Raw genomic sequence first — 25881 nt, 5'->3', positions numbered from 1 at the left:
TTTCCACCATCGTTTCATTACCACGCAGTTCTGTGACAGGAATACTAATTAACGTAACTCAAGGAATACTTCACACTGCTCACACCGTCACCCAGACAGAGAGGTAATGTCTATAAATGGGAGCAATTGGTGAATGTTACACACAAAAGCTTAATTGCACCCGGACCCTGTTCCCATACAAACGATAATGATGTAATAATCAGTGACTGCAAACTGGTTTGTCTTTCCAATGAGAAGTCAACTATAGAAGTCCACTCGCGATGGTCGCTCCAGCCACACAAACTGAGAGACGCACACACACGCACACACACACGCACGTGCGCGCACGCACGCACGCACACACACACACACACACACACACACACACACACACACACACACACACACACACACACACACACACACACACACACACACACACACACACACACACACACACACACACACACACACACACACACACACACACACACATACCTTGCTAAATTAACACCATCCAAAATAATCAAAGTTGGGCACTGAGGCGTAATATTAGAGCAAAAAAATTAATAATTCTGTACTCTTTACTTTCTTGGCACAAACCGGCCCGACACCACAGCTGCATATTAAACGGAGGGAGGGAGAGAGAGAGCAGCGGTGTGTGGCTCGCCGTTGTAAATTAGCCACGTGGTTTAGCCCGCAGCGTTTCACCTTCAGAGACGCACAGTGAATTACACTGGAGCCATGTCAAAACAATTGGAATGCAAATCAAATACCTCAGGGGTGACTTTGGTCTCATGGGACCAGGTAATCTACCCTCTCCATTTCTGTGGCCGATTTTCCGTTGAGTAAAATATTGATTTCAGCTCAACATTTTGTAAATATTTACCCCCCTCGACATCAGGGAGCCCTGTGTCTCCCGGCAGAAGGAGAAAGCTCCTATATCCTATACACACACCTATACACACATATGACATATCCTATACACACACGCGATATGCCTTCGGACTCTGGGCTCACTTGGCCTCCTGGGGTGGAAACACAACAGTCTTATTCATGCTTCTACTGGCTGCTAAGCTCAAGACTCTCTGACTGAAGCATTCTCGCTAGGAATAAAACGCTCTCATCCAGTGGACATTAGGGACGGTAAAATTTACGACATGAGGCTGAATGACGAAGAAGGAAAGAAGGTGGCTTTACAGACAGGGGAAGACATGGAATTTTGTTCCAGGATAAAGATCTGTTCCTACCTACTTCCAGTTTGAAACTAATGTCATCAACTTTATTTATCTATATGCATGCTGTTCCCTAGTGGTGCCAATCTTTCTTCAAATCTGTTCCTACACTTGAAACTAACGTAATAAACGAACAATATATGAAGTTCATACTTGCATTTCAACACAGTAATGTCAATCTGTTGTTGTGTACAATCAATTCATATATACAATCAATTCATACAATAAATTCATGACATATACAATAATTTCCACCATTGTTTCAGTTTGGCAACTTGATTGTACATGGCAAGCTAGCCAAGATGGCCGACGTTCACTAGCTAAAGGTTAGCTAGTTAGCTAACAATAGCTTATAGCCTATCTATCAAGACAGTCTGTTTGTGTTTCTAAATACAGTGGAAAGTGATTGAAAATATGACAACGACGATAATTCCAGACAGTTAACAGTTTTGAAATGCAAATATGAACTTTATATATTTGTTTATCACGTTAGTTTCAACCAAGGAAACGATAAAAAAGGAAGGGTCATCATGTCAGAATCATCTGCAATTTGTTACATTGTTAACTAGCTAATGTTTGATATATTGGTTGATGTATATTTCCTCAGATAGCTTGTATATTTATAATTTATTTAATACAGGCTTCAATAGAACTGGCACCAAAGTCTGGCACCAAGCAGAGCATAGAACGCTGGTATTCTGACGTGATGACCCTTCCTTCTTTTATAGTTTCCTTGGTTTCAACCACGAGGTAGGGTCGGAAGAGATTTTACCCTGGAACAATATTGGTATCACACCAGACAGTCCTATTGACAAACGACACAAGGGTATAAGGAGGCAATGACAGATCACCAATCATACTTGTATCCACAGTTGTATACTGGTATACATCCATCCATCCATCCATCCATCCATCCATCCATCCATCCATCCATCCATCCATCCATCCATCCATCCATCCATCCATCCATCCATCCATCTATCCATCCATCCATCCATCCATCCATCCATCCATCCATCCATCCATCCATCCATCCATCCATCCATGAATAGACCCCTCCTTCCTTTATTTGAAGTCCCTTTTAAACCAAGGCGTCTCTGAGATCTTAAAACAACTGCAGGTATTTATTCTGAGCCTGGTGAAATCAGGAACTGGGCATTAAAAACAGCGATGTAAGACTGATACTTTAGGAAACGTATAAGAAATACATTTGAAACCTCAAAAACCAAAGGTCACCATATTAGTTTTTGATTCCTGGGCCTGAGGTTGGGAAACACTGTATAGTGACAGACTATACAGTACACATTTTGTTGTGGGTAATCTTAATTTACATAAAATAGAGATCATTCCTCCCTCATCCCTCCTTCATTACCCCCCCCCCCCCCCCCATCCCTCCCTCTCCCCCCAGAATCTATACAGGCCTGTGGGCTTTGATCTTGGGTAGTAAACGTATCGTGATTAAACTTAGTTTAGACAAAGTACATTTCTTCTGGAACCAGAGATGATGCAGGGCATTGTGGAGCTGACCACCCCCCCCCCCACCCCCCCCTTCCCCCCGCCATCTCACCCTGCTGATGGAGAAGACAAAGCCAGGCTGGCCAGAGCAGACCCCCATGAAGCAGAAGCGCAGTTGCCAGTAGAACCAGTGTTCGCAGATGAAGGTGATGAGCGACAGAGCCATGGCGGCCCCCAGCATGTAGAAGACACCCGCCATGTTGTCTATATCCAGCTGACTGGACATCACCTCGTTCTTCTCATGGTGGCAGATCCCTGTCAGCCACATAGCCTCCAACTCCTCCATTTCACCTGGATGGCGAGGACAGAGGGAGGGAGGGAAGGAGGGAAGAAACGGATGGGGAGGGAGGGAGGGAGGGAGGGAGGGAGGGACAGACAGATGGATTGAGGGAGGGAGGGAGGGAGATGGATGGAAGGAGAGAGGGAGGGAAGGAAAGAGGGGAGAGAGGGGAGAGGTGGAGAGATGGAGAGAGATGCGAGAGGGAGAGCGAGGGAGAGCGAGAGAGAGAGAGAGCGAGAGAGAGAGGGGGGGGGGGGAAAGAAGGAAGATATAAAATAGGCATGAAAGAAAAAGGATATGATGCAACAACAGGATGTTGGTCGGAGGACGAGTGGGACCAGAAGAATGATGCAACAGAGGAGAAGAAGAAAGCGATGGAGGGGGAGGAGGGGGAAGAGGGGGAGTATACAATATAGAATTTATAAGTAGAATGCAGGCCCTTGGATATCACAGTAGATCTAGTCTAGAAGGAAGTGGGGGGCCAAACAATTAAAGCAAGTAAAGCTTGCGAGTGGCTGGTCACATGTTAATGACATGTACATCTCACTGTTCACACGCATGAGAGCACACTCTCAATTCAGCAGATAATGGCAGTGCGTGGGGCTGCTTACCCTACAGTATGCAAATGCTTTTGTGTCATTATCTGTGAGCTTGTATGCAAATTGGAGGATCTAAGTAAGTGTGTGCATTAGTGTGTGTGTGTGTGTGTGTGTGTGTGTGTGTGTGTGTGTGTGTGTGTGTGTGTGTGTGTGTGTGTGTGTGTGTGCGTGCGTGCGTGCATACCTATGCATGTCGATGTGTCTGTGTATATGTATATATGTGTACAGTATATCTGTATTGAAATGTGTGTGTGTGTGTTCCTGCCTGCCTTTGTGTGTGTGTGTGTGTGTGTATGTGTGTGTTTGTGTGTGTTAATGCGTGCACATGTCACTGCCTATGAGTGTGTGTGTGTTCCTGCCTGCCTGCCTGCCTGTGTGTGTGTGTGTGTGTGTGTGCGTGTGTGTGTGTGTGTGTGTGTGTGTGTGTGTGTGTGTGTGTGTGTGTGTGTGTGTGTGTGTGTGTGTGTGTGTGTGTGTGTGTGTGTGTGTGTGTGTGTGTGTGTGTGTGTGTGTGTGTGTGTGTGTGTGTGTGTGTGTGTGTGTGTGTGAGTGAGGCTGGTCCCTGCGTCTGACTAGGTTCCTTTCACAGCAGGACAGACTAGTAGGTTCCTATCACAGCAGGACAGACTAGTAGGTTCCTATCAGAGAAGACATCAGAGAAGACAGACTAGTAGGTTCCTATCAGAGAAGACAGACTAGTAGGTTCCTATCAGAGAAGACAGACTAGTAGGTTCCTATCAGAGAAGACAGACTAGTAGGTTCCTATCAGAGCAGGACAGACTAGTAGGTTCCTATCAGAGCAGGACAGACTAGGTTCCTATCAGAGCAGGACAGACTAGGTTCCTATCAGAGCAGGACAGACTAGGTTCCTATCAGAGCAGGGCAGAGCAGACTATATTCCTATGAGAGAAGACAGACTAGTAGGTTCCTATCAGAGCAGGACAGACTAGGTTCTTATCAGAACAGGACATACTGGGTTCCTCTCAGAACAGGACATACTAGGTCCATGGCGGAGCTATGGCAAAGGGGATACCGACCAACGCTACTATTTCCACCCAGGCTATCTATCGTAACCAAAGAAGGGGCAAGAAAGAGGGTCAGGCTTGGGTCAGTTGCTGAGGCAGAGGACTACCTAAAAGAGGCGCAGGGGTACCCAGAAGCTACTGAGGATGTTTGCTAACAACGTGGTTGTCGAACGTGTCTACAGTTAGGCCAAGCTAAATTGGCCACGCTATGGGACTTTCATTGTGGCAATGCTAAGCTAAGTAACAAGCTCATGTTGAATGGTCCCAAGACAACTATATTTAAATTATGATGGTTCATAGTTGATGGATAAGAGACACTATATTGAAGCCAAACTAAGTCAACTGAGTTCCTCCATTTGTGACCATCGGACTGTTCAATTGAGCTAGGTGAACCACATGCGTGTGGCCAGGAAACTATATTGCATTAAGCTAGCTGGGCTATGCTCGTCCCAAGTTCGGATTTTAAGCTAGCAGGTTATGTTGGGCTAAGTTGTTGAGCTTGCCCGTTAGCCTAGTGTTTTTGATATGGAAGCTACAATGGCTAACATGTTTTAGGTTGGTTAATAGTGGACGGCCCTTGGGTAGATAACAATTATTGCTTTGCCTGGCAGTGTCTCGACAGCTCTCCGCTGTTTGTTATTAAGACTAGTGGGGGGAGGGGCGTCTATATTAGTGGTGACCAAACGTCCTCTTTTGCCCGGATATGTCCTCTTTTCACACCCTGTCCGGCAGGTCCGGGGGGGTTTTATAAATTCATGAAAATGTATGTAGTTATAGTTATAGTTTTTCACTGCAATTTGCGAGCGTCTGAATGCTTGGGCTGCATTTTTCGCCTAACATATAATTATTTAACAGAATTAAAGCTCTATTTGTTGTCGTTCGAATGCCATCTCACTCGACAAAATCCGTGCCTCGGAATTCGAGTTATATGCCGATATGTCAGGCGTGCAACTTTTTACGCGCACACGTCAGATTATCACACCGGACTCGCGAGGCTCCAGAACTGTCAATCATCCGCCGATTGCAAAATGATTGGTCAGCATTGTAACTTTTTGTATTTAATTTTTTTATTATTTTTTAAACAAACACATAAACAAACATGACAACACACGATAAGATATACAAGCATTAGTTGACAGTGCACATCCAATGAAATCACATTTTAGTTAATTGTCTTATACAGGATATACCCTTAATACCTGTTATCTAAAAACCTACACACATATGCTCTAGCTCGTACCCCCCCCTCCCGGACCCCCCATTGGATAATCCATCCATTTTCCCTCGCTCCTAACCAGACATTACCATTATATGCTAGCTTTTATTTTCTCCACCACTTCTAACCACAATGTCATTTTGGATTCATTGAGACCCAAGATTCTTGCTGTAGATATTTCTTGATAGATCACATCGAGATATGTAATAATCCAGACCTTTCGGCAAATTTTTTCCGGTTGGAACCATCGTGATGCTATCAGCTTTTTAGCCACTGTGATACCCGATAAAACCAATCTCTTTAGCTGTGGATGTACTGCACACTCAAAAACATCATTCAGCAGTAATACAGAGGGGTGTACAGGTATATTCCAAGTTAAGAGATTTGATAATTGCTGGGTCACCTCTTTCCAGAATATCTTAACTGGTGGGCAGTCCCAGTACATGTGCATAAATGTCCCCTCGTCCCCATTTGTACATAAGGAGCATTTGGAGTCTTGTATAAGACCCATTTTTTTCAGTCTTATAGGAGTCAAGTATGTCCTGTGAATATAGTTAAGATTGATTTGTTGATGGTCCGGGTTCCTTGATGTGAGTCGAACATTTGCCCAGGCTTCTTGCCAATCAAAATCACTTCCCAGGTCTGGTATATCCCTCCTCCAGACGGAGTCTAGGTGGAGGGTTTCATACGAGGACGTTAGTAATTGATGATAAAAATCTGAAACAAAACCTCTCGATGTCTCTCTTTCATAGAAGAATTTGTGGTATCTGTGGTGTTCAATTGGTTTCTTTAATGGAACACCTTGAGTCTTCAAACATAACAATAACTGTATGTAAAAATGATGTGTGGACTTGGTGAGATTACATTTTTTGCGTATTTCTTCATAACTACAAAAACCCTGTTTGTTAAAAACATCCCCTAATGAGTGTATGCCTTGCTTTTCCCATATAGGGAATCTTATAGGTCGTTTTCCAATCAAGAGTGCATTGTTATTGAATAAGGGAGTATGATTGTGCCATTTATGTGGGTTAGGATATTTTTGTTATGTTTCACGCCATATCCGGATCGCATGAGTAATTATGGGGCCAAATTTCCGTTCGCAATGCTTAATTGATAGTTTAGTGTATGCTATGTCCTTCAGTCTATGTGGGGCTACTATATTTTCTTCTAATTTTCTCCAGGATACTAATGCTTGGGGATCAAACCATGTTGTCAATGGTCTTAAAGTGTACGCCTTAAAATAGTGGAAAAAATCTGGAAATGCCATGCCACCGTCTGCTTTATTTCTCTGTGCAGTGGATCTTTTTATACGTGGTGGTTTGTTATTCCAAATAAATTTGTATGTGGAGGAGTGTAATTTTTTCCAGTAACCCTCTGGAGGGGGTAACGGTAGCATTGAGCTGAAGAAGTTGATTCTAGGTAGTACGTCCATCTTAACTATTGATATCCGTGCCTGTACTGAGTTTTTAAGTTTTGCCCACCTATCAAGGTCGTCTTTGATTTTGTTTTGGATTTTTGTGTAATTGTGCTTCACCGTTTGTCTTATGGTGGGGAATATTTCCACTCCCAAACATCTAAAGTGTTTTACCATAGGTATCTCTCCTGGGAGGGTTATATCTTTTTTTGCAGGGGCGTTAAGTGGAAGGAAAGCCGACTTCGGCCAATTTATCTTAAATCCCGATAAATCTCCAAAGTTCTCAATCAACTTGAGCAGATGAGGATTGATTGATTGATTGAAAAGTTTATTAACAGATTGCAGAATGGGTACAGTACAGTACAGCTCAATACATACAATTGTTAAGGGGATGCAGACCAGAGAAAGACTTTCGTCTTGTTTACATCAGGGTCCCCCTTTTTCAATTCATCATAACATATATGACATACATGACATACAGATAGACAGTACTGCTAGATCTATACATTTATGACATATCAGATTTGCAAATACAGTACTGTTTGTGATACAAAAGTGTCCAGAAAAGGAGTGTATATACATTTGGCATAGAAACTGTACATTGGAGGAGGTTGGTTGGGTGGGGTGGGGTTGGGTGGGTTGGGTGAGGGCTGTACATTGGAGGTGGGGGGGGGGGGGGGGGGGGGTTGGGAAGGGGACACACACACATTTTACACTGTACATTGGAATATTGACAAAGCCTTACTTGGTCATTTACTGTACAACTAGGTTAGGACATTTGTAGGGGCCAGTTTCGAATTGTAGTCTCACGTAGGTGTTTTTTGAGAGTGTTTTTGAAGGTGGGTAGTGATTCACATTCCTTTACAGCTTTAGGCAGGGCGTTCCACATTGATGTGGCATAATTGCGAAACGTGTTTAGTCCCTTGTTTGAGCCGAATCTGGGTTTTACATGATTTGTGGAGCTCCCTCTGGTGTTGTGATCGTGGTATTCACTGACCTTTGGGAAGTATTTTGACATGTACATGGGTACCTTGGTCGCGTAGTGTATCTTGTAGACCAGGCCCATTGCAAGTTGCTGTACTCTGTCGTCTACTCTAAGCCATCCTAGGTTGTCAAAGTGGGCAGGGGTGAGGTGGGTTCTAGGAGTCAGGTCAAGTAGTAGTCTGACTAGCTTGTTTTGAGATGTTTGTAATTTGTTTTTTAGTGCCTTTGAGGTGCTTTGGTACCATGAGGTGCAAGCATAGTCGTAGTACCCTTGAATGAGTGCTCCTGCTAGAGTCTTCAGGGTATTCTTGTTTACCAGAGAGGAGATCCGGTACAAGAATCGCGTTCGTTGGTTGACTTTTTTTATTACATTGGATGCCATTTTGTCACAGGAAAGATTAGCCTCTAGGATGGAACCCAGGTAGGTAATTTCATCTTTCCTTGTGATAATATTGTCACCCACTGTAACCGAGAAGCCGTCGGTCTTGCTGAGTTTGTTATTTGAACCGAAGAGAATGGACTCTGTTTTGCCCATGTGTAATGATAGTTTGTTGTCGGCGAGCCATATGCATAGGCAGTGTGGTGTTGGGGTTTTGCATGAACAGTATTACGTCGTCCGCATATAAACTAATTTTATGTTGTGTGCCCTTGATTACGATTGGTTCTATGGATTGGGATTGTCTTATATATTGTGCTAAAGGCTCTAATGATAGATCGAATAGTCCGGGACTAAGAGGGCAACCCTGTCTAGCTGAGCGTGATACCGGAAATATTCCGGAGGTGATTATACCTGTTGTAATCATGGCCGATGGGTCTTTGTATACTACTTTAATCATATCAATGAAACCTTTACCTAACCCCATCTTCTCTAATACTGCCCATAGATACGACCATTCCAGCCTGTCAAAAGCTTTCATTGCATCCAGGGACAGCATCGCCTTAGGTATGGTGTCGTCCTTGTCGGCATCTAGTACGTGCAGTAATCGTCTTATGTTATCAGTGATCAGGCGGCCTCTTATGAAGCCAGTTTGGTCCGGATGAACTAAAGACGTCATATGCTTTTGTAATCTGATGGCTAATACCTTAGAGTACAGTTTGATATCGGTTCCGAGGAGGCTTAAGGGTCTGTAACTACCGCACTCATCAGCATTGTAACTTGTAGCCAACAATGAGTGTAGCTTTCCAGTGATAATAATAATAATAATAAACTTTATTTGCAGAAACTGCAACACACACAAAGTGCTTCACAACAAAGTGCTTCACAACAGAAAAAAGACAGGCATAAGATTCAAGATTCAAGATTCAAGATTCAAGATTCAAGAGTTTTAATTGTCACGGCATACAGGTATACAATGAAATGCGGCTGGTCTTGCCCGCGACGATGTGCAATACAGTGGTACAACATATAATAGAATCCAATAAAAATACAGTGGTACAACATATTAATAGAATCCAATAAAACAGTGCAATAAACAGGTACATGGTGTGCCATCTCGGTATCTGTACATTAGTATTTACAGAGCATATAGGACATGCTAGTTAGCTTTAGTAGTGCAATACACTGTTCCTGATGTTATACTACTTTAAGTGGCCTTTCCTCTGGCCATAAGTGTGCGTGTGTGCGGCATGAGTGTTAAAGTGGCTGCTAGTGTGTGAGCGTGCTCAGCGTGCGTGTCGTGTATGTACTTGTGTGTGGATAGTTCAGTTTCTGTGTCTCTCAATGTTCATTGTTCAAGGCTCTGATGGCCTGGGGGAAGAAGCTTAGCCTAAGCCTCTCCGTCTTAGTCTCTAGAATTCGCAGGCGTCTGCCTGACCTCAGCAGCTGGAACAGGCTGTTATTGGGGTGGTGGGGGGCTTTCATTATCCTGCAGGCTCTGGATTTGCACCTCTTGTTGTATAGAGCCTGCAGGGGAGGTAGCGCAATACCCGTGGTACGCTCGGCTGAGCGCACATAAAGTGCAGACATATAAAATCACCGTTTTTCACATTAGGATCTAACATCCCAACAGGCCACATTGTTTATGGTTTGATTCAGTTTTAAATAGACAATAATAAAAAGAGTAAGATCAAATAGACAGAGTAAAATAGTGCAATAGTGCAGTGCAATAAAATAGTAGAATAGAACAGATAAAATATATTTTTTACAGTGCAATAAAATAGTTCTGGATTACTGTTCAACAGTTCAAAGTCGTCTTTACCTTCTCTGTTTGGTATCCACAGTTTAAAACATGACAGTCTTCCCTCCTGTTTTATACCCACTTTGACCCTTCGAACCTCCCACTCAGGGCAAACCTCCCTCTCAGGGCACAGTTCCCTCTCTCAGGGTGCAGTTCTAGGCCTGGGTCCTACACAGTTTTAAAGCCTGACAGTCTCTTGTTTGATACCTACACAGTTTAATACCTGACAGTTTTGAACCTGTAATAAAAAGTAATAGACAGAGTAAAATAATACAGTGCAATACAATAGTAGAATAGAGATAGTAAAAGTATGCAACAGTGCAATACAATAGAATGGACAGAGTAAAATAGTGCTACAGTACAATCAACAGCGGAGTGTATTAGAAGGCTATGGTGAAGAGGTACATTTTTAGCTTATTTTTGAAAATATTAAGAGATCTAGCTTCCCTAATAATGTCCATAGGTAGTGTGTTCCATAACTTTGGTGCATAGTTTGCAAAGGCTGCATCCCTGATTTTCCTTAGACTGTGGCTTGGAGCCTTCAATAGACCAGTAGTAGATAATAAGTAAGGGATAATGTATAGCTACGAGGTCATTGTCGCAAAATAATTGACCGACACGGAGTTTAAAATACCGAGCCGCTTCGGCGAGGTGTTTTAAACGTCAGTGAAGGTCAATTATTTTGCGACAATGACCGAGTATAGCTATACATTATCCCGCTTATTACATGGCTAACTTACTAACAATATACCTAATTCATTTTACATCGACTCGCAACACTGGTTCTGGCTGCGTTCTGGCTCCGCTCGTCGCTCCGCCCCCTGTCATCGCCGGCAGCAGAACGCACACCGGCAGTGTCTAATTGCACTGAAACAGTGTGTGTCAGTGGGCTTGATTGCGAACAGCTGCGCACAGCGGTCATTATTGAAAAAACAGCGGTCATTATTGAAAAATAATGACCGCTGTCGGGGGGCTATTGACCAATCACAAGCAAGCATTTCGGCGAATGTGAAAACGCCATGTAATAATAATAATTATTATTAGTAGATGATCGCAATGTTCTAGGAGGCACATAGTTGACTAGAGAATTTGCAATGTAGCTTGGTCCTGTTCCATTTAGTGCTTTGTATATAAGGAGGAGGACCTTGAAATCAGTGATATCCCACGTGGGGGTGTGCGAATAGGTGAACATTTACGAGCGAAGACAGGAAGTGATACAAATTCCGAATTAATTTACTTGGATGAGGAAATGAGAAATGGAGAGCTTTTTTCTTGGCACACGGTTTACCCAGATGTCTCTAAAAGACAAATTTCTTGGGATGCCCCCCGAAACCCGGTTCTAAACGGTTCTAACTAAATTAGAAAAAAAATGAGTTTTTCAAATAATCTTTTTTTTTAGGAATTTAAACGTCGCAAACTAATCTTATTTGCCGTTTTCTCTATCTCTCCTCTCTGTCTCTCTCTCTGTCTGCAGAAGGAGCGTGGCTGTGCTGTGCTCTTACACACACACACACACACACACACACACACACACACACACACACACACACACACACACACACACACACACACACACACACACACACACACACACACACACACACACACACGACTCGAGTCGCTCACACATGCACATACGGGTACTTGAGGTGTTCTGAAGCACACAGACAGACAGCTCTGCTCTCATCATGGCGGAGAGAACGAAACGTTCGAAAGTCTGGGTACATTTTTACTAAAGTTGATGCCGACAACGCTCGTTGCCACAAGTGCAACAACAAATTTGCCAGTAAGGGTGGCAATACAAGTAATTTGTCAAAACATCTGTTGTCGAAACATAATATTAATCTGCAGAAATGCGCCGTTTTCGACCGACTGCTTCACTTGCAGGTAAGAATTGTATGTCCTATTTATGCTTGATATAAATAATCATTCAGGACAGGACGAGTAAGTTGAGATCTTTATTCAGCGTTGGCATAACGAGTGTGGTTCTAGCATATGCCAGTAGCCAACTGACCATCAGGACCCCGTGTGTGGGTAACCAAACAGAAAGGTGCGCCTTGCGTCCCCCTTATTTTAAAGAAAACTTTAAAGCTACTAACAACAGACTGCAAAAACTATATTATGCATTACTCTGTAAGCCATATTCTTTGAAAACATTAACCAGGTGTGTTAACAATATAGCAGGTAATATAATCAGGTAAGTATTAATATGTATCAAACTTAAAAAATATATACTCTTGTTTCAAAGGTATTACAGTTCTTACCGTTTATAATTTTTCTTGCAAAATAAGCAAAAAGAACCGATAAGAGTATCGATAAAGTACCAAACCGTTAAGCAGTATCGATAAGAGTAGTAGTATCGATAAAATCCTAACGATACCCAATCCTACTCATTTCTGAACGGATTTGTATACAATTTTGACCTGTACTACATAAGACTTCAGGCTAAGGATTTGCTGTGTTTTCCAGCTTATACAAAAAATATATATTATTTTGGAATATTGCAAATACTACAGAAAAACGTCAGTGCACAAGTTGTAACGTTCCCCCCGGTGCTGCTCCACCTGCCCTTGGACTCTCTCCACCTCCCCTTGTGAACAATGCGCTACTGCATCCTGTGGCCTAATTCAGGTGGTGCAGCTCTGTTGTCTGGTCATCAATTTGTTCTCTGTTATTGTCACCAATTTGTTGTCTGTGCATTTGTTGTCTGTGTTGTCTGTGATGTTCCACTCCCTGGCCTAGTGTCTCCCCTGTCTGTGTTGGTTTTGTGATCTGGTTTAGTGTTGTTCTCAGTGTGTGTATTTATATTTCGACCCTGTAATGTTTTCTGTGTTAGTTTGTTCCACCCAGCTGTGTCTAGTTTACCAATCACCCTCATGTCTCTAATTAGTCTGTGTATTTAATTGTTGTCTGCCCAGCCTTCCTTGCTGGGTCACTCCTGTTACCTTTGTTCTGTTCACCCCGTGTGCTGTCTACCTTGTGTACCTCCCGTGAAGCTTCCTGTATTTCCCTGTGAGTCCGTTCATGTATTGCCTGCCCACGTTTTACAGCATAGCTGAGGTTTATTTTCATGTTTGAAGTTCGCTTTTGTTTATTGCTAAGCCTTGTAACGTTCTTTGTTTGCTACGTTCAAGTAAAGCTTGTTATTTACACACCTCCACCACCGTCATGCCATCTAAACGTTCCCATTGTAACACACAAGTTGGATTGATTGATTGATTGACATTTTTATTAACAGATTGCAGAATGGGTACAATATAGTATGGCTCAATACACACAATTTTTATAATTTTTTTTTATCTACTTTTTTCTCCCATCTTCTATTTTTCTCCCATCCCAATTTCGTATCGTCCAATTCTACCCTCCCCTGTCTCGAACGCTGTTAGGCCATGCCTCCCACAGGCCGGCTGCAATGTGGACGAAGCCTTGCATCACGTGTCCCCTCCGGTACACGAGGAGGCAGCCGTAGCATCTTTTCACCTGCACAGCGCGATGTCTCAGCGGCGAGGGTCTGCGTGGGAGGGACACGCCGCCCCCGTCGCTTCCTGATTCTGCTGCGCAGGCGCACCAACCGACCTGTAGGAGTCGCTGTCCACAACGTCCTATCCCCACCCACCAGCTTCCCACCCCTAACACTGCCAATTGCGTTAGTATGAACGACCAGCCAAGCTGGTAGCAATGCCGAGAGCTGGGCTCGAACCCAGCATCTCCTGCATTAGTGGCGAGCTCCTTGCCCACTGCGCCACTTAGCCGCCCCAATACACACAATTGTTAAGGGGATGCAGACCGCATGTTATGTGGTTACATTTTGGATATTGCAACCACTACAGAAAAATGTGAGTACACAAGTTCAAGTTCAACTCAAGTTCAGACCTATGCTACTCTATTTCATTAGCACTAAAAGTGATTTTAATTTTTTGCATTAGTAATTTCAGAATGTTATCTTTCAAAAAAGACCAGGCGTATGCATGTGCTATAAGCATAAAGTATAAAGATAAGCTTTGCAAAACAAGTATGCAGTCCTCAAGTTCAATAAAAACGATTGCTGCTTTTCTGGGTGCATGTTAATACATTAACTGCCACGCAGTTTGCCCCTCTCATGCCCATCTCTGCCACCACTCTAAGCCTATGGAGATGTTCACCTTCTTTGCAGGGCTATAACTTTTTAAATTGTATTGCTAAATTGACATTACTATGGCCCATTCAACATCGATTATCTATCGTTCAGGATGTAGGAACGTTATACTTTTTCATTCAAACATTCATACGAAAATACCGTCTAGAATATAAGTATGTTTTATCGTTTTCTGCAGTAATTCCTAGAACGCTAGTTATAGGCCTAAACGCATATATAGATTATCGATTGCCGTTTGTTGCCGATACACGATATATTACAAAATTCAACTGTATACGATCCTAAACATTTGACTCATGCGCGGATGAACGGGGGGGGGGGGGTCGTTTATAATTCCGTGATCGTCAGTAAATGCTTTATGTAGTATGGGTTGATTTATTGATCAGATGGTTTGTAAATAAAGAAATGTACAATCGCCTTGAAAATAACGTTACTCTCCTCTTACCGTTCGCCGATGAGACTGGAGGAAAAAGATCCCACTTATTTGACGTCGATCGACTAGATCCATTTCCGGTTTGTATGGCACAATAAACGCCCAAATCATATCGATTATTGAGTTATGGCAGCGATCCATATACACGGATGTGTGTCTAAAGTCCTGCAACGATATGTGACTGCCGGACGGATTTCCCAGATGCACCGAGATCACCAGATCCATTTCCGGTTGTAACTCGCCCGATCATCCACCAGGCGGCAGTATTGAAGCGTTGCACTGTTGTGCAGACTCCCACTGTCTCAGCAGAGGCTGGGTGGCGGAATTATGAATACTGTTACGAAGGATCAGATTAAACCGAATATATATATTTATTTATTGATATATATTGCATAGTATTTGTATATCGTTTGATATCCCTTGTATATTCCTTGTACATATACACGGAATATCCCTTTAGCCCAGACCATAATAGTTCATTCTCCTATTGGACAGCGGTCCACCGGCGCCAGGGACCGGCCTCCGGAGTCAGGTTCAAAGTCACCGTCAAGACGTGTCTGGACATGCCCGGCCTTGCCCAGGGATACGCGACAGAAATGAGATTGGAACTAGTTTGTTCACCGTGCGTATAAATACGGCGCAGGTGAATATAGAAGCCCCTTACCCTTCGTCCTTAGTATGAGTTACCCGATAAGTTGAAGCCTCACCCACGATACAACGTGCGGTGAAGTATGGCCTGTTTGGCCCCAGAATAGAGCATTGAGACCGCGTGCGAATTAATAACTGAATTGTCAGAGTTTGGCGCTATACCGTCGAGTGCGACATATTTCTATTAAGTCATTAATAGTCTATTTGTGTATAGTGTATCGTGCGGTTAAAGTTCTACAGTGACCAGCATCTCCAACGCTTCCTCGTATTAGCTAGAGTTCTTATCCAGGCTGGGCTGACCACATGGCGCTTTCACCCGAGGAGACCTAGACGAGAACCGTATGGACATGTACACTGGATTAATCTACCCGACGACTACATAGCCCTTTGCGGCTGGAATATATTTGCTTTGGTCCTGTGATTTATGGAGCGGATAATCGCCGACGCCTGCACGTGTTGGATTTACCCCGCGAGGAGTCAAGTCGAGTCGGCGCCTCAGAGAGCCTGAGGCCGACTAGCTTTCTTCACTGTGGAGCTACAGTCTACAGTCCACGGAGAACAGCTGTATTCGTCTGTGGATCAAGAGGCTATTGCACCGGCTTCTGTACCTGAAGTCTCCTTAGTCATCGTTGACCAGACGTCCTACTACCGACAGATCTTCTACCCCTGCTGGCTTACAACCAGGGGGAACCCCTTCCAGTATCTCCCGCTATATTACTAGTGTACCATAGATATAATTCCCTAAGATTCAGGTCGTATAATTACCTCCTGCGTAACCAGAGAATGGACATTCATTATTGATTTGCCTACGCATATTCCTTTGCCTTACAAGTGCATTCAAAGAATAATGTAAAGTATCCTATGTACCTTTTGCTCCATTAAATACTTGATTATACCTTTGTTTGGAACCGATTTCATTGTGGGAAGTGTTCATCATATTCATATATCGTGTACTGTATGGCCAGTAATTAAAGTACATAAAGCGGTAGTGGTTTAATGATACCATACAGTCAGGGAATTGTACCCCTCAGTTACAATTGGTCCTTCGAGCCGGAGGGTAACTAGTGTAATATTAATATAGCGGTATTAATATTGACATGGCCTATGATGAACACTCCACAAAATGGTTCTCCTAAAGTAGATCGCCCGCAGCGTAGACGGCAGACACCTCAGTACTTAGAGGATTACGTTGCCAATATACTACCTAGCCCTTCTACAGACGGTAAACGCGGAAAAAGTAGATAGTAAAATTATGTCCGACCCTATCGCCCAGGTTACCCCGCCAATAGAGGCCCTAGTGGGTTCTAATGTAACTGACCAAGCTCACGGTAGGGACCAGGAGGGACCTGACACGACTTTACCCCCCGCCAAGACCGAAGAAGTAGTCCCCGGAGAGCTCCAGGATAAAGACAGCTCTCCAGGGATGGAACTCTACCCGCTACAAGAAGAGGAGAGCACCCCGGAGATGGATCTCCAGGACTCGCCACAGGAGAACAGATCTCCAACGAGTACTGCCAGGAGCGGATCACCTCAACCAGCGTCTTCCCCCAGCGGGGCGGACAAGATGCTGGCACAGGCATTCCTCGCCAGCCTAGCAGCCTCTACAGAGCGCGATCGACTCCAAGCACAGATGCTTAGCGAGCGCGAACATTCTTCCATGGAAAGAGAACGCCTTCAAGCGCAGCAACGGAGCGACGAAGATCGTATACGTCTAGAGATTAGACGCCTTCAGACGGAAGAGAATATGGTAAGAGACCGGGCCGAAGCAGAGCGCGCCACCGCCGAAGCAGAGCGCGCCGCCGCCGAAGCCCAGCGCGCCGCTGCCGGTGCCCAAAGAGAAGCGGAGCGCGACCTCGCTCTCACCAAGCGCGAAGCCGAGCGCGACCGATTACAAGCGCAGATAATGGAGCAGCTGATCGCCAGGGCAACACCCCCTCCCTCCGCACGGGGTTCCAGGGCCTCGTCAAGACACGGGTCAAGGGCACCCTCCCCTACCCGATCAAACGACCCTGAGCCCGACCACCAGAGAGAGCCTATACCCCCCTCCGAACTCCTTCCCCGACCGGTCCACGCGAGGACCAGCTACAAGGAAGAAACGGTCTACACCGCGGAGAGGCTAAATAGACGACTACAGGATCTAGAGGACCTGCCAGAGCAAGAAGAAGAGGGAGAGGAGGAGAGTCAAGCCCGACAGCAACACAGAACTCCACAGGACAAGGAGGTCCAGTACAGCCCAGGCTCTACCCCCGCGGCTCTGCGCTACAGACCCCCGACTCAATTCACGGGTGAGCTTGACGCACGACCAGCCCCGAGGAATAGCACCTGGATACGCGGGCCATGGTACCCAGCAGGTACCAGCCCACCAAGAGGCGTAAGAGGAGACTCGGCTAGGAGGCCTCTCTTCCAACGCTCACCGATGTGCCAGCCATCCATGGCATCATACATTGGCACACCGACGTTTCCGGACTTCACCCACGAGAACAGAGCACAGTACACTGAGCTACGAATGTGCTTAGAGACAATGATGTCCGATGTAGCTGACGAACCGTACAAGTATGCTATCCTACTGAAGCACCTCAAGGTGCCCCGAGCGCATAATATAGCGCTGGCCTATGCCACCTCTACTACTCCATACACAGCGGCTCTAGCAGCACTCGACCAAAGATATGGACGCATATGGGATTACGTAATACAAGAGATAAGGCATATTGACCGCCTACCCCCAGCCACAGACAATCGCTCACTAGATGACCTGTCTATCAAGGTACAATCCCTGGTAGGGATGCTGGGGGCGCAAAGAGAAAAGGGTATGCACGAACTGTACGCGAACTCTAATGTCGAGAGGATTTTAGAGAAGCTTCCGCCCGCCCGACAAGAGCGCTTCAGGCGGCAAAGAGACCACCGTGATCCTAACAGTCCCGAGCCATCCCTCCTAGACCTAGCCGACTTCCTGGCGAGAGAAGTCAACAGCCTACGGTTGGATACGTTCATGCGGAGCACCCCAAGCTCCAGAGAGGGACCTAGGAGAGCAAACGATGGCCGAAGATTGGTGACCGTCATGCACCAATCAGAATCAGTACCGAGCAGCAAGAACCACAGTACCCCCTCGATGAAAGAGAAGTGGAAGATGGTGTGCCCGTACTGCGAAAAGGAACACTGGTTGTCACAATGTGACACGTTCAAGAAGATGACCGCCGACGAGGTGGGTCAATGGATAAAGTCCAACCGACGCTGTTACCGATGTGCGCGCAGTCACATGGCAGCCGACTGCCGCTTAAAGAAGAGGTGTAGTCGGTGTGACGGAGCCCACCTAGATGTCCTACACGACAGTAACAGAAGAAAGCCTGCACCCTCAAGCAGCACAAAGGCAAGTGTTATGTACATTGACCCCGCCAGCAGCGGGGGCGCCCGAGTGCTCTTAAAGGTAGTCCGCGTAACACTGAGTTACCAAGACAAGGTCATGGACACTTACGCCGTCCTTGACGACGGGTCAGAGAAGACCCTTCTCCTCGCGTCCGCTGCGGCCCAGCTGGGGCTGCGGGGGAGCGAGAACCAGATGACGATTCGGACAATAAGAAGAGATCTAAAGACGATAAAGGGCGAGAATGTCTCCTTCACTATCGCAGCAAGCGGGCAGCCAGAGAGACGGTATAGGATTACTAATGCTTTCACCAGCCAAGAAATAGGCCTGTCGCAGTACACCTACCCCATCGCCAAGCTGATGGATAAATATGTGCACCTGCGTCAACTACCTATCCCGCTCATAGACGGTGCCACCCCGACCCTGCTGATAGGCTCCGACCATGCAGACCTCATAGTCCCGATAGACCGGGTCCACACAGGGCCCAGAGGCTGTCCTGCAGCAGTCGAGACCCGCCTAGGATGGACATTACAAGGCCCCCTCGCTAAGTCTCTTAACCGAACAGCAGCCACTAGCTGCCTCCACTCCAGAGTGACAGAAGAAGACACCACCCTCCTACAGCATGTCGAGAGGCTATGGACACTAGAGACAATGCCCTTTAAGAACGAAAAGAAAGACATTCGTTCCAAGGAAGACATTTACGCTATAGCACTCCTCGAGCAGGGGACAAAGAGAGTCAAAGTCAACGGAGTGATGAGATACGCAACTCCACTCCTGAGGCGAGAGGGTATGCCTACCTTCCACGCCCCAAAAGAAGCGACGGAGCGGTATCTATTGAACACAGAGCGGCGCCTAGCCAGAGACCCCGCTCAAGAGACTGTGTACCGCGCTGAGATTAACAAGCTAATCACAGCGGGACACATAAAGAAAATTGACATTAAAGAGGCCGATCAGACGACCGAATCATGGTACGTGCCGCACCACAAAGTCCACCACAACGGCAAGGATCGTATTGTGTTCAACTGCAGCTACCAGATCGGATCACAAAATCTGAATAAAGAGCTCTTGCCCGGCCCAACACTCGGCCCCTCCCTACTAGGCGTGTTATTACGTTTCCGCCAGGACAAGGTGGCCATCAGCGGCGACATCAAAGGGATGTTCCTGCAGGTGAGACTAGTGGAGGAGGACAAGCCCCTGCTGCGGTTCCTATGGAGAGAGAGGATCGGGGATGAGCAACCAGCCATCTATCAATGGGAAGTCCTCCCTTTCGGAACCACATGCAGACCATGCTGTGCTACGTTTGCACTGCAAAAACACGTCGCAGAGGACCCAGCAGCTGATGAAGAGGTCCGAAAAAGTGTAGAAAATAGTTTCTACGTGGACAACTGTCTGCAAAGCGTCTCGACGCCAGAAGAAGCCGAGGCCCTTCTACTCAAGCTCCGCGCCTCCCTGATCAAAGGCGGCTTTGATCTCAGGCAGTGGGCCAGCAGCGACCCGCAAGTATTGCGCAGCCTCTCCCCCGAGGACAAGGCAGCAAGCAGCGAGACCTGGATGGCGACCATCCCAGGAGAAGCCCAAGAAATGACATTAGGACTAGTCTGGCGCTTCAAAACAGACTCGCTCCATTATAAACACACACCCCTGACCAAGGAGCAGGGAAGGTCGACTGCACTACCGACCACCAGACGGAGTGTATACAGAACACTCGCCAGACAATATGACCCGTTGGGATGTATTCTACCTTACACCACCAGGGCAAAGATGATTGTAAGAGCGTTATGGGACAAGGACCAGGGCTGGGACGACCCCATACCCGAACACCTTGCATCCACATGGAGAGAGTGGGAGACGGAACTCAGCTCACTCCCAGGTGTTAACATACGCCGCAGCTACTTCCCACCCACAGTGAGGCCGGAGACGTGCCAGATGGACCTGCACGTCTTCAGCGACGCCTCCGAAGTAGCCTACGGTTCGGTGGCCTACTTGCGTGCCCGAGAGGAGGGAGGAGAAATACATACTGCCTTCATCCTGGCCCGCTCAAGAATAGCCCCACGAAAGCAACAATCTATCCCGCGTCTAGAGCTCTGCGCAGCCCTAGCAGGAGCGCAACTCGCCACGTTAATCCAACGTGAACTCACCATTCCGGTGCAAAGAACAATCTTGTGGTCAGACTCCACGACAGTACTCACATGGATCCGGTCTGATTCGTGCAGATACAAGGTCTTCGTGGGAGTCAGAGTCACAGAGATTCAAGATTTAACAGAAGTAGCAAGCTGGAGGTATGTGGACACAAAACACAACCCAGCTGACGTCATCACCCGGGGAATGTCCCTGGATGACCTCACCCGTCACAACCTATACAGTGACGGGCCAGAGTTCCTCAAGCTCCCGGAAGAAGAGTGGCCTACACCCACCCCACGGGAAGCGAGTAAAGAGGAGGCAGAAAACAAGAAATCTATGTTCTGTGGATTGAACACACTCGTCTCCACAGACCCCGACATAGACGATTGCCTCACCCTAGAGAGTGCGCAGCTAAAGACATTCCTGTGGCACCACCCAGAGGTTCAGCTCACTACTGACATTACTGCAGCTGACTACGAAGAAGCAGAACTTCTTCTACTACAACGAGCCCAGAGAGACTCGTTCCCCGATGAGCTAGACTGTCTACAGGGAGCAAAGCCCGTCCCATCAGACAGCAGACTGCTCCACCTAGCCCCCGAGAGCGACGCCCATGGTCTCATCAGAGTGGGTGGTCGTCTGCGGAGAGCCCCAGACTTACCGGATGACGTCAAGTACCCGATAGTCTTAAACAGCCGACACAAGGTCACAGAGCTGATCATAAAGAAATACGACGAGGATGTGCATCACGCCGGGGCAGAGAGAGTCTTCGCGGAGATCAGACGTCGTTATTGGATACTGCAAGGGAGAGAAGCAGTGCGGCGCTTCCAGCGAACCTGTCTAGACTGTCGTAAGTGGCGAGCGCAGCCCAGTATACCCCGGATGGCTGACCTACCTCCCTGTCGCCTCCGACTCGGCGACAAGCCTTTTCACTCCACCGGTATGGACTGTTTCGGCCCGCTGTATATAAAGAAAGGAAGAGGAACCGAGAAGCGGTGGGGTATTGTATTCAAATGCATGACCACCCGAGCGATGCATATAGAACTCCTTCCAACCATGAGCACAGACTCATTCCTTATGGCCTTCCGAAGATTCACATCGCGGAAAGGCAAACCGTCTATATTGTTGTCTGATCACGGGACAAACTTCAAAGGCGGAGAAAGAGAGCTGAGAGAGAGCTTCCAAGCTATGGGCCCAGAACTTAAGACCCACCTCGCTCCATACCAGATTGACTTCCAGTTTAATCCCCCGAACGCACCTCACTTCGGTGGAACTTGGGAACGAGAAGTACGTTCAATAAAGACAGCCCTGTACGCCGTGCTTGGGGCCCAGACCGTGGCGGAAGAAGTCCTGATGACAGTCCTCACGGAGATCGAGGGAGTATTGAACTCAAAGCCCCTCGGTTACGTCTCAAGTGATGTAGCAGATGTCGACCCAGTCACCCCCAACACACTCTTGATGGGGCGGCTGGACCCCGCGCTACCACAGACAATGTACAGGCCTGAAGAAGCGAACGGCCGAATAATGTGGAGGTACAGTCAAGTACTGGCTGACAAGTTTTGGAACAGCTTCCTACTCCACTACCTACCGTCTCTACAGACCCGCCAGAAATGGGTGAAAGAGAGAGACTATTTGACAGAAGGAACAGTCGTCATGATTATCGACCAGTCACTACCCCGAGCTATGTGGCCGGCTGGCCGCGTAAGCAAGGTGATCACCGGTGCCGACGGAAAGGTCCGAGCAGCCGAAGTGCTCGTCCAAGGGCGGACCTACACCCGACCCGTGGCGAGGCTAATAGAACTGCCAAGGCTCCCCGATACCATCGATGACGACCATGACCCCATGACTTTGTGAACTGACCGACCCCTCACAACAGACATTGAGTAGTGGACAGTGCGGTTAATCTGTCTCTGCTTAGCTAATTAGGTGGGACTAATTAGGGTGCGGCTGTTACGAAGGATCAGATTAAACCGAATATATATATTTATTTATTGATATATATTGCATAGTATTTGTATATCGTTTGATATCCCTTGTATATTCCTTGTACATATACACGGAATATCCCTTTAGCCCAGACCATAATAGTTCATTCTCCTATTGGACAGCGGTCCACCGGCGCCAGGGACCGGCCTCCGGAGTCAGGTTCAAAGTCACCGTCAAGACGTGTCTGGACATGCCCGGCCTTGCCCAGGGATACGCGACAGAAATGAGATTGGAACTAGTTTGTTCACCGTGCGTATAAATACGGCGCAGGTGAATATAGAAGCCCCTTACCCTTCGTCCTTAGTATGAGTTACCCGATAAGTTGAAGCCTCACCCACGATACAACGTGCGGTGAAGTATGGCCTGTTTGGCCCCAGAATAGAGCATTGAGACCGCGTGCGAATTAATAACTGAATTGTCAGAGTTTGGCGCTATACCGTCGAGTGCGACATATTTCTATTAAGTCATTAATAGTCTATTTGTGTATAGTGTATCGTGCGGTTAAAGTTCTACAGTGACCAGCATCTCCAACGCTTCCTCGTATTAGCTAGAGTTCTTATCCAGGCTGGGCTGACCACATGGCGCTTTCACCCGAGGAGACCTAGACGAGAACCGTATGGACATGTACACTGGATTAATCTACCCGACGACTACATAGCCCTTTGCGGCTGGAATATATTTGCTTTGGTCCTGTGATTTATGGAGCGGATAATCGCCGACGCCTGCACGTGTTGGATTTACCCCGCGAGGAGTCAAGTCGAGTCGGCGCCTCAGAGAGCCTGAGGCCGACTAGCTTTCTTCACTGTGGAGCTACAGTCTACAGTCCACGGAGAACAGCTGTATTCGTCTGTGGATCAAGAGGCTATTGCACCGGCTTCTGTACCTGAAGTCTCCTTAGTCATCGTTGACCAGACGTCCTACTACCGACAGATCTTCTACCCCTGCTGGCTTACAACCAGGGGGAACCCCTTCCAGTATCTCCCGCTATATTACTAGTGTACCATAGATATAATTCCCTAAGATTCAGGTCGTATAATTACCTCCTGCGTAACCAGAGAATGGACATTCATTATTGATTTGCCTACGCATATTCCTGTGCCTTACAAGTGCATTCAAAGAATAATGTAAAGTATCCTATGTACCTTTTGCTCCATTAAATACTTGATTATACATTTGTTTGGAACCGATTTCATTGTGGGAAGTGTTCATCATATTCATATATCGTGTACTGTATGGCCAGTAATTAAAGTACATAAAGCGGTAGTGGTTTAATGATACCATACTTATCAATACAGTCAGGGAATTGTACCCCTCAGTTACAAATACCAATGGCGAAAAAATTAAATATGATCTCAATAACGCTATACAGCGTGGTTTGGCAGAATTAGCATGGACATCAAACACGTCGTACGCCGTTTATGGCGGTGGATGTGTTAAGAGGTTAAAACAATAAGGCATATTTATTTTTTATCCACTTTTTCTCCGCTTTTTAAAGATTTTCTGCCATTCCATTTCCATTGTGCCAATTCTTCCCTCCCCTGTCTTGAACATTGCTCGCATATGCCCCCCACTGGCCGGTTGTAGGGAGGATAGAAGCCTTGCATCACGTGTCCCCTCCGGTACACGAGGAGGCAGCCTATCACATCTTTTCACCTGCCAGCGCGGACTCTCATTGGCGAGGTGTAACGTGTGTGAGGCTCACACTACCCCCGCCATTTCCTGTCTCTGCTGTGCAGGCGTCCCCCAACCAACCTGTAGGAGTCGCTGTCCACAATGTCCAGATTACCATTCATCGACTTCCACCCGCTGACTCTGCCAATTGAGTTAGTATGACGGCCGGCCCAAGCCGGAGGCAACGCCGACCCGGTGTCTCGGTGTCCACTGCGCCACCCAGCCGCCACAATAAGGCATCTTTGAGTAAACGTTGAGTATCATTAAGTATCTCGAGGCTGGGGCCAGCATGTCCTCTTTTTTGGAAATCAAAATATGGTCACCCTAGTCTACATGAATCTATGATCCCATTCCAATAGAAATTAATGTGAGTTTGACTAACTTTAGCGGGTTAGTCATTGGGGTTAAGGGGATGGGAAGTAGGTTAGGGCTAAGTACGGTTTTAAACGAATATAGAAGGTTAACCAATAAGGTTAACAGGGTAGAATACATTTACATTTACATTTAGTCATTTAGCTGACGCTTTTATCCAAAGCGACTTACAAGTTCTGTACGACAAGTCATCAGGAAGGGCACAACTCTATCAACTGAGTAACAATGTTCATCAAAGTGTTGAGTGCTACAGTGTATGTTAGTTTATTAGGACAAGTGCATGACAGTAAGGTTAGTTAGGGTTAGATTAAAAAAATAAAAATAAAACATCAAAAAAATCTTTTTCAGATAATGGTTGAAGAAGTGCGTCTTTAGTCGATGGCGAAAGATTGGACGGATATAGATGTAGAGTCATGGAGGGGAGTGTGGGTTTTGTTGTTACAGGTTTTTATGTTTCATGTTTTACTGTTGTGTGTCGGTACCTCTATTGGTGCCTGTGTATTTGTTCTTCCTCCAGTATCAAGGGTATATTACAGCTGGACTGGACCTCTCAGGACCCGCATTTCTCAATCCTTGCTTGGCTGCTTTGGTATGTTGGCATGCACACATACAAATATGTGACCGTGCCCAACGGTATCACCCACAAGTCACGGAAGTGAAATGACGGAGAAACACAATAAAAGCATTATCTTTTTTGTGTGTGTTTCGTATTTTTTTTATCTTTAAGAACATA

General features: G+C 46.3%; 1 protein-coding gene across 1 annotated transcript in view; it reads right to left on the bottom strand.

Moving 5' to 3' along the window:
• grin2ba (glutamate receptor, ionotropic, N-methyl D-aspartate 2B-a) overlaps positions 1 to 25881 on the bottom strand; it is a gene marked incomplete at its 3' end in the record, with an annotated part of 407464 nt that overhangs the window by 8700 nt on the left and 372883 nt on the right. The window contains exon 11 of the mRNA XM_084329754.1: positions 2782 to 3020. Coding sequence (XP_084185880.1) covers positions 2782 to 3020 — 239 coding nt within the window. The remainder of the gene's footprint in view (positions 1 to 2781; positions 3021 to 25881) is intronic.

This window comes from Notolepis coatsorum (genome assembly GCF_963971535.1).
Source record: "Notolepis coatsorum genome assembly, chromosome: 14".
Taxonomy (NCBI): Eukaryota; Metazoa; Chordata; class Actinopteri; order Aulopiformes; family Paralepididae; genus Notolepis; species Notolepis coatsorum.
The sequence above is the reverse complement of the archived record's forward strand: the minus strand, read 5'-3'. Positions and strand labels throughout refer to the sequence as shown.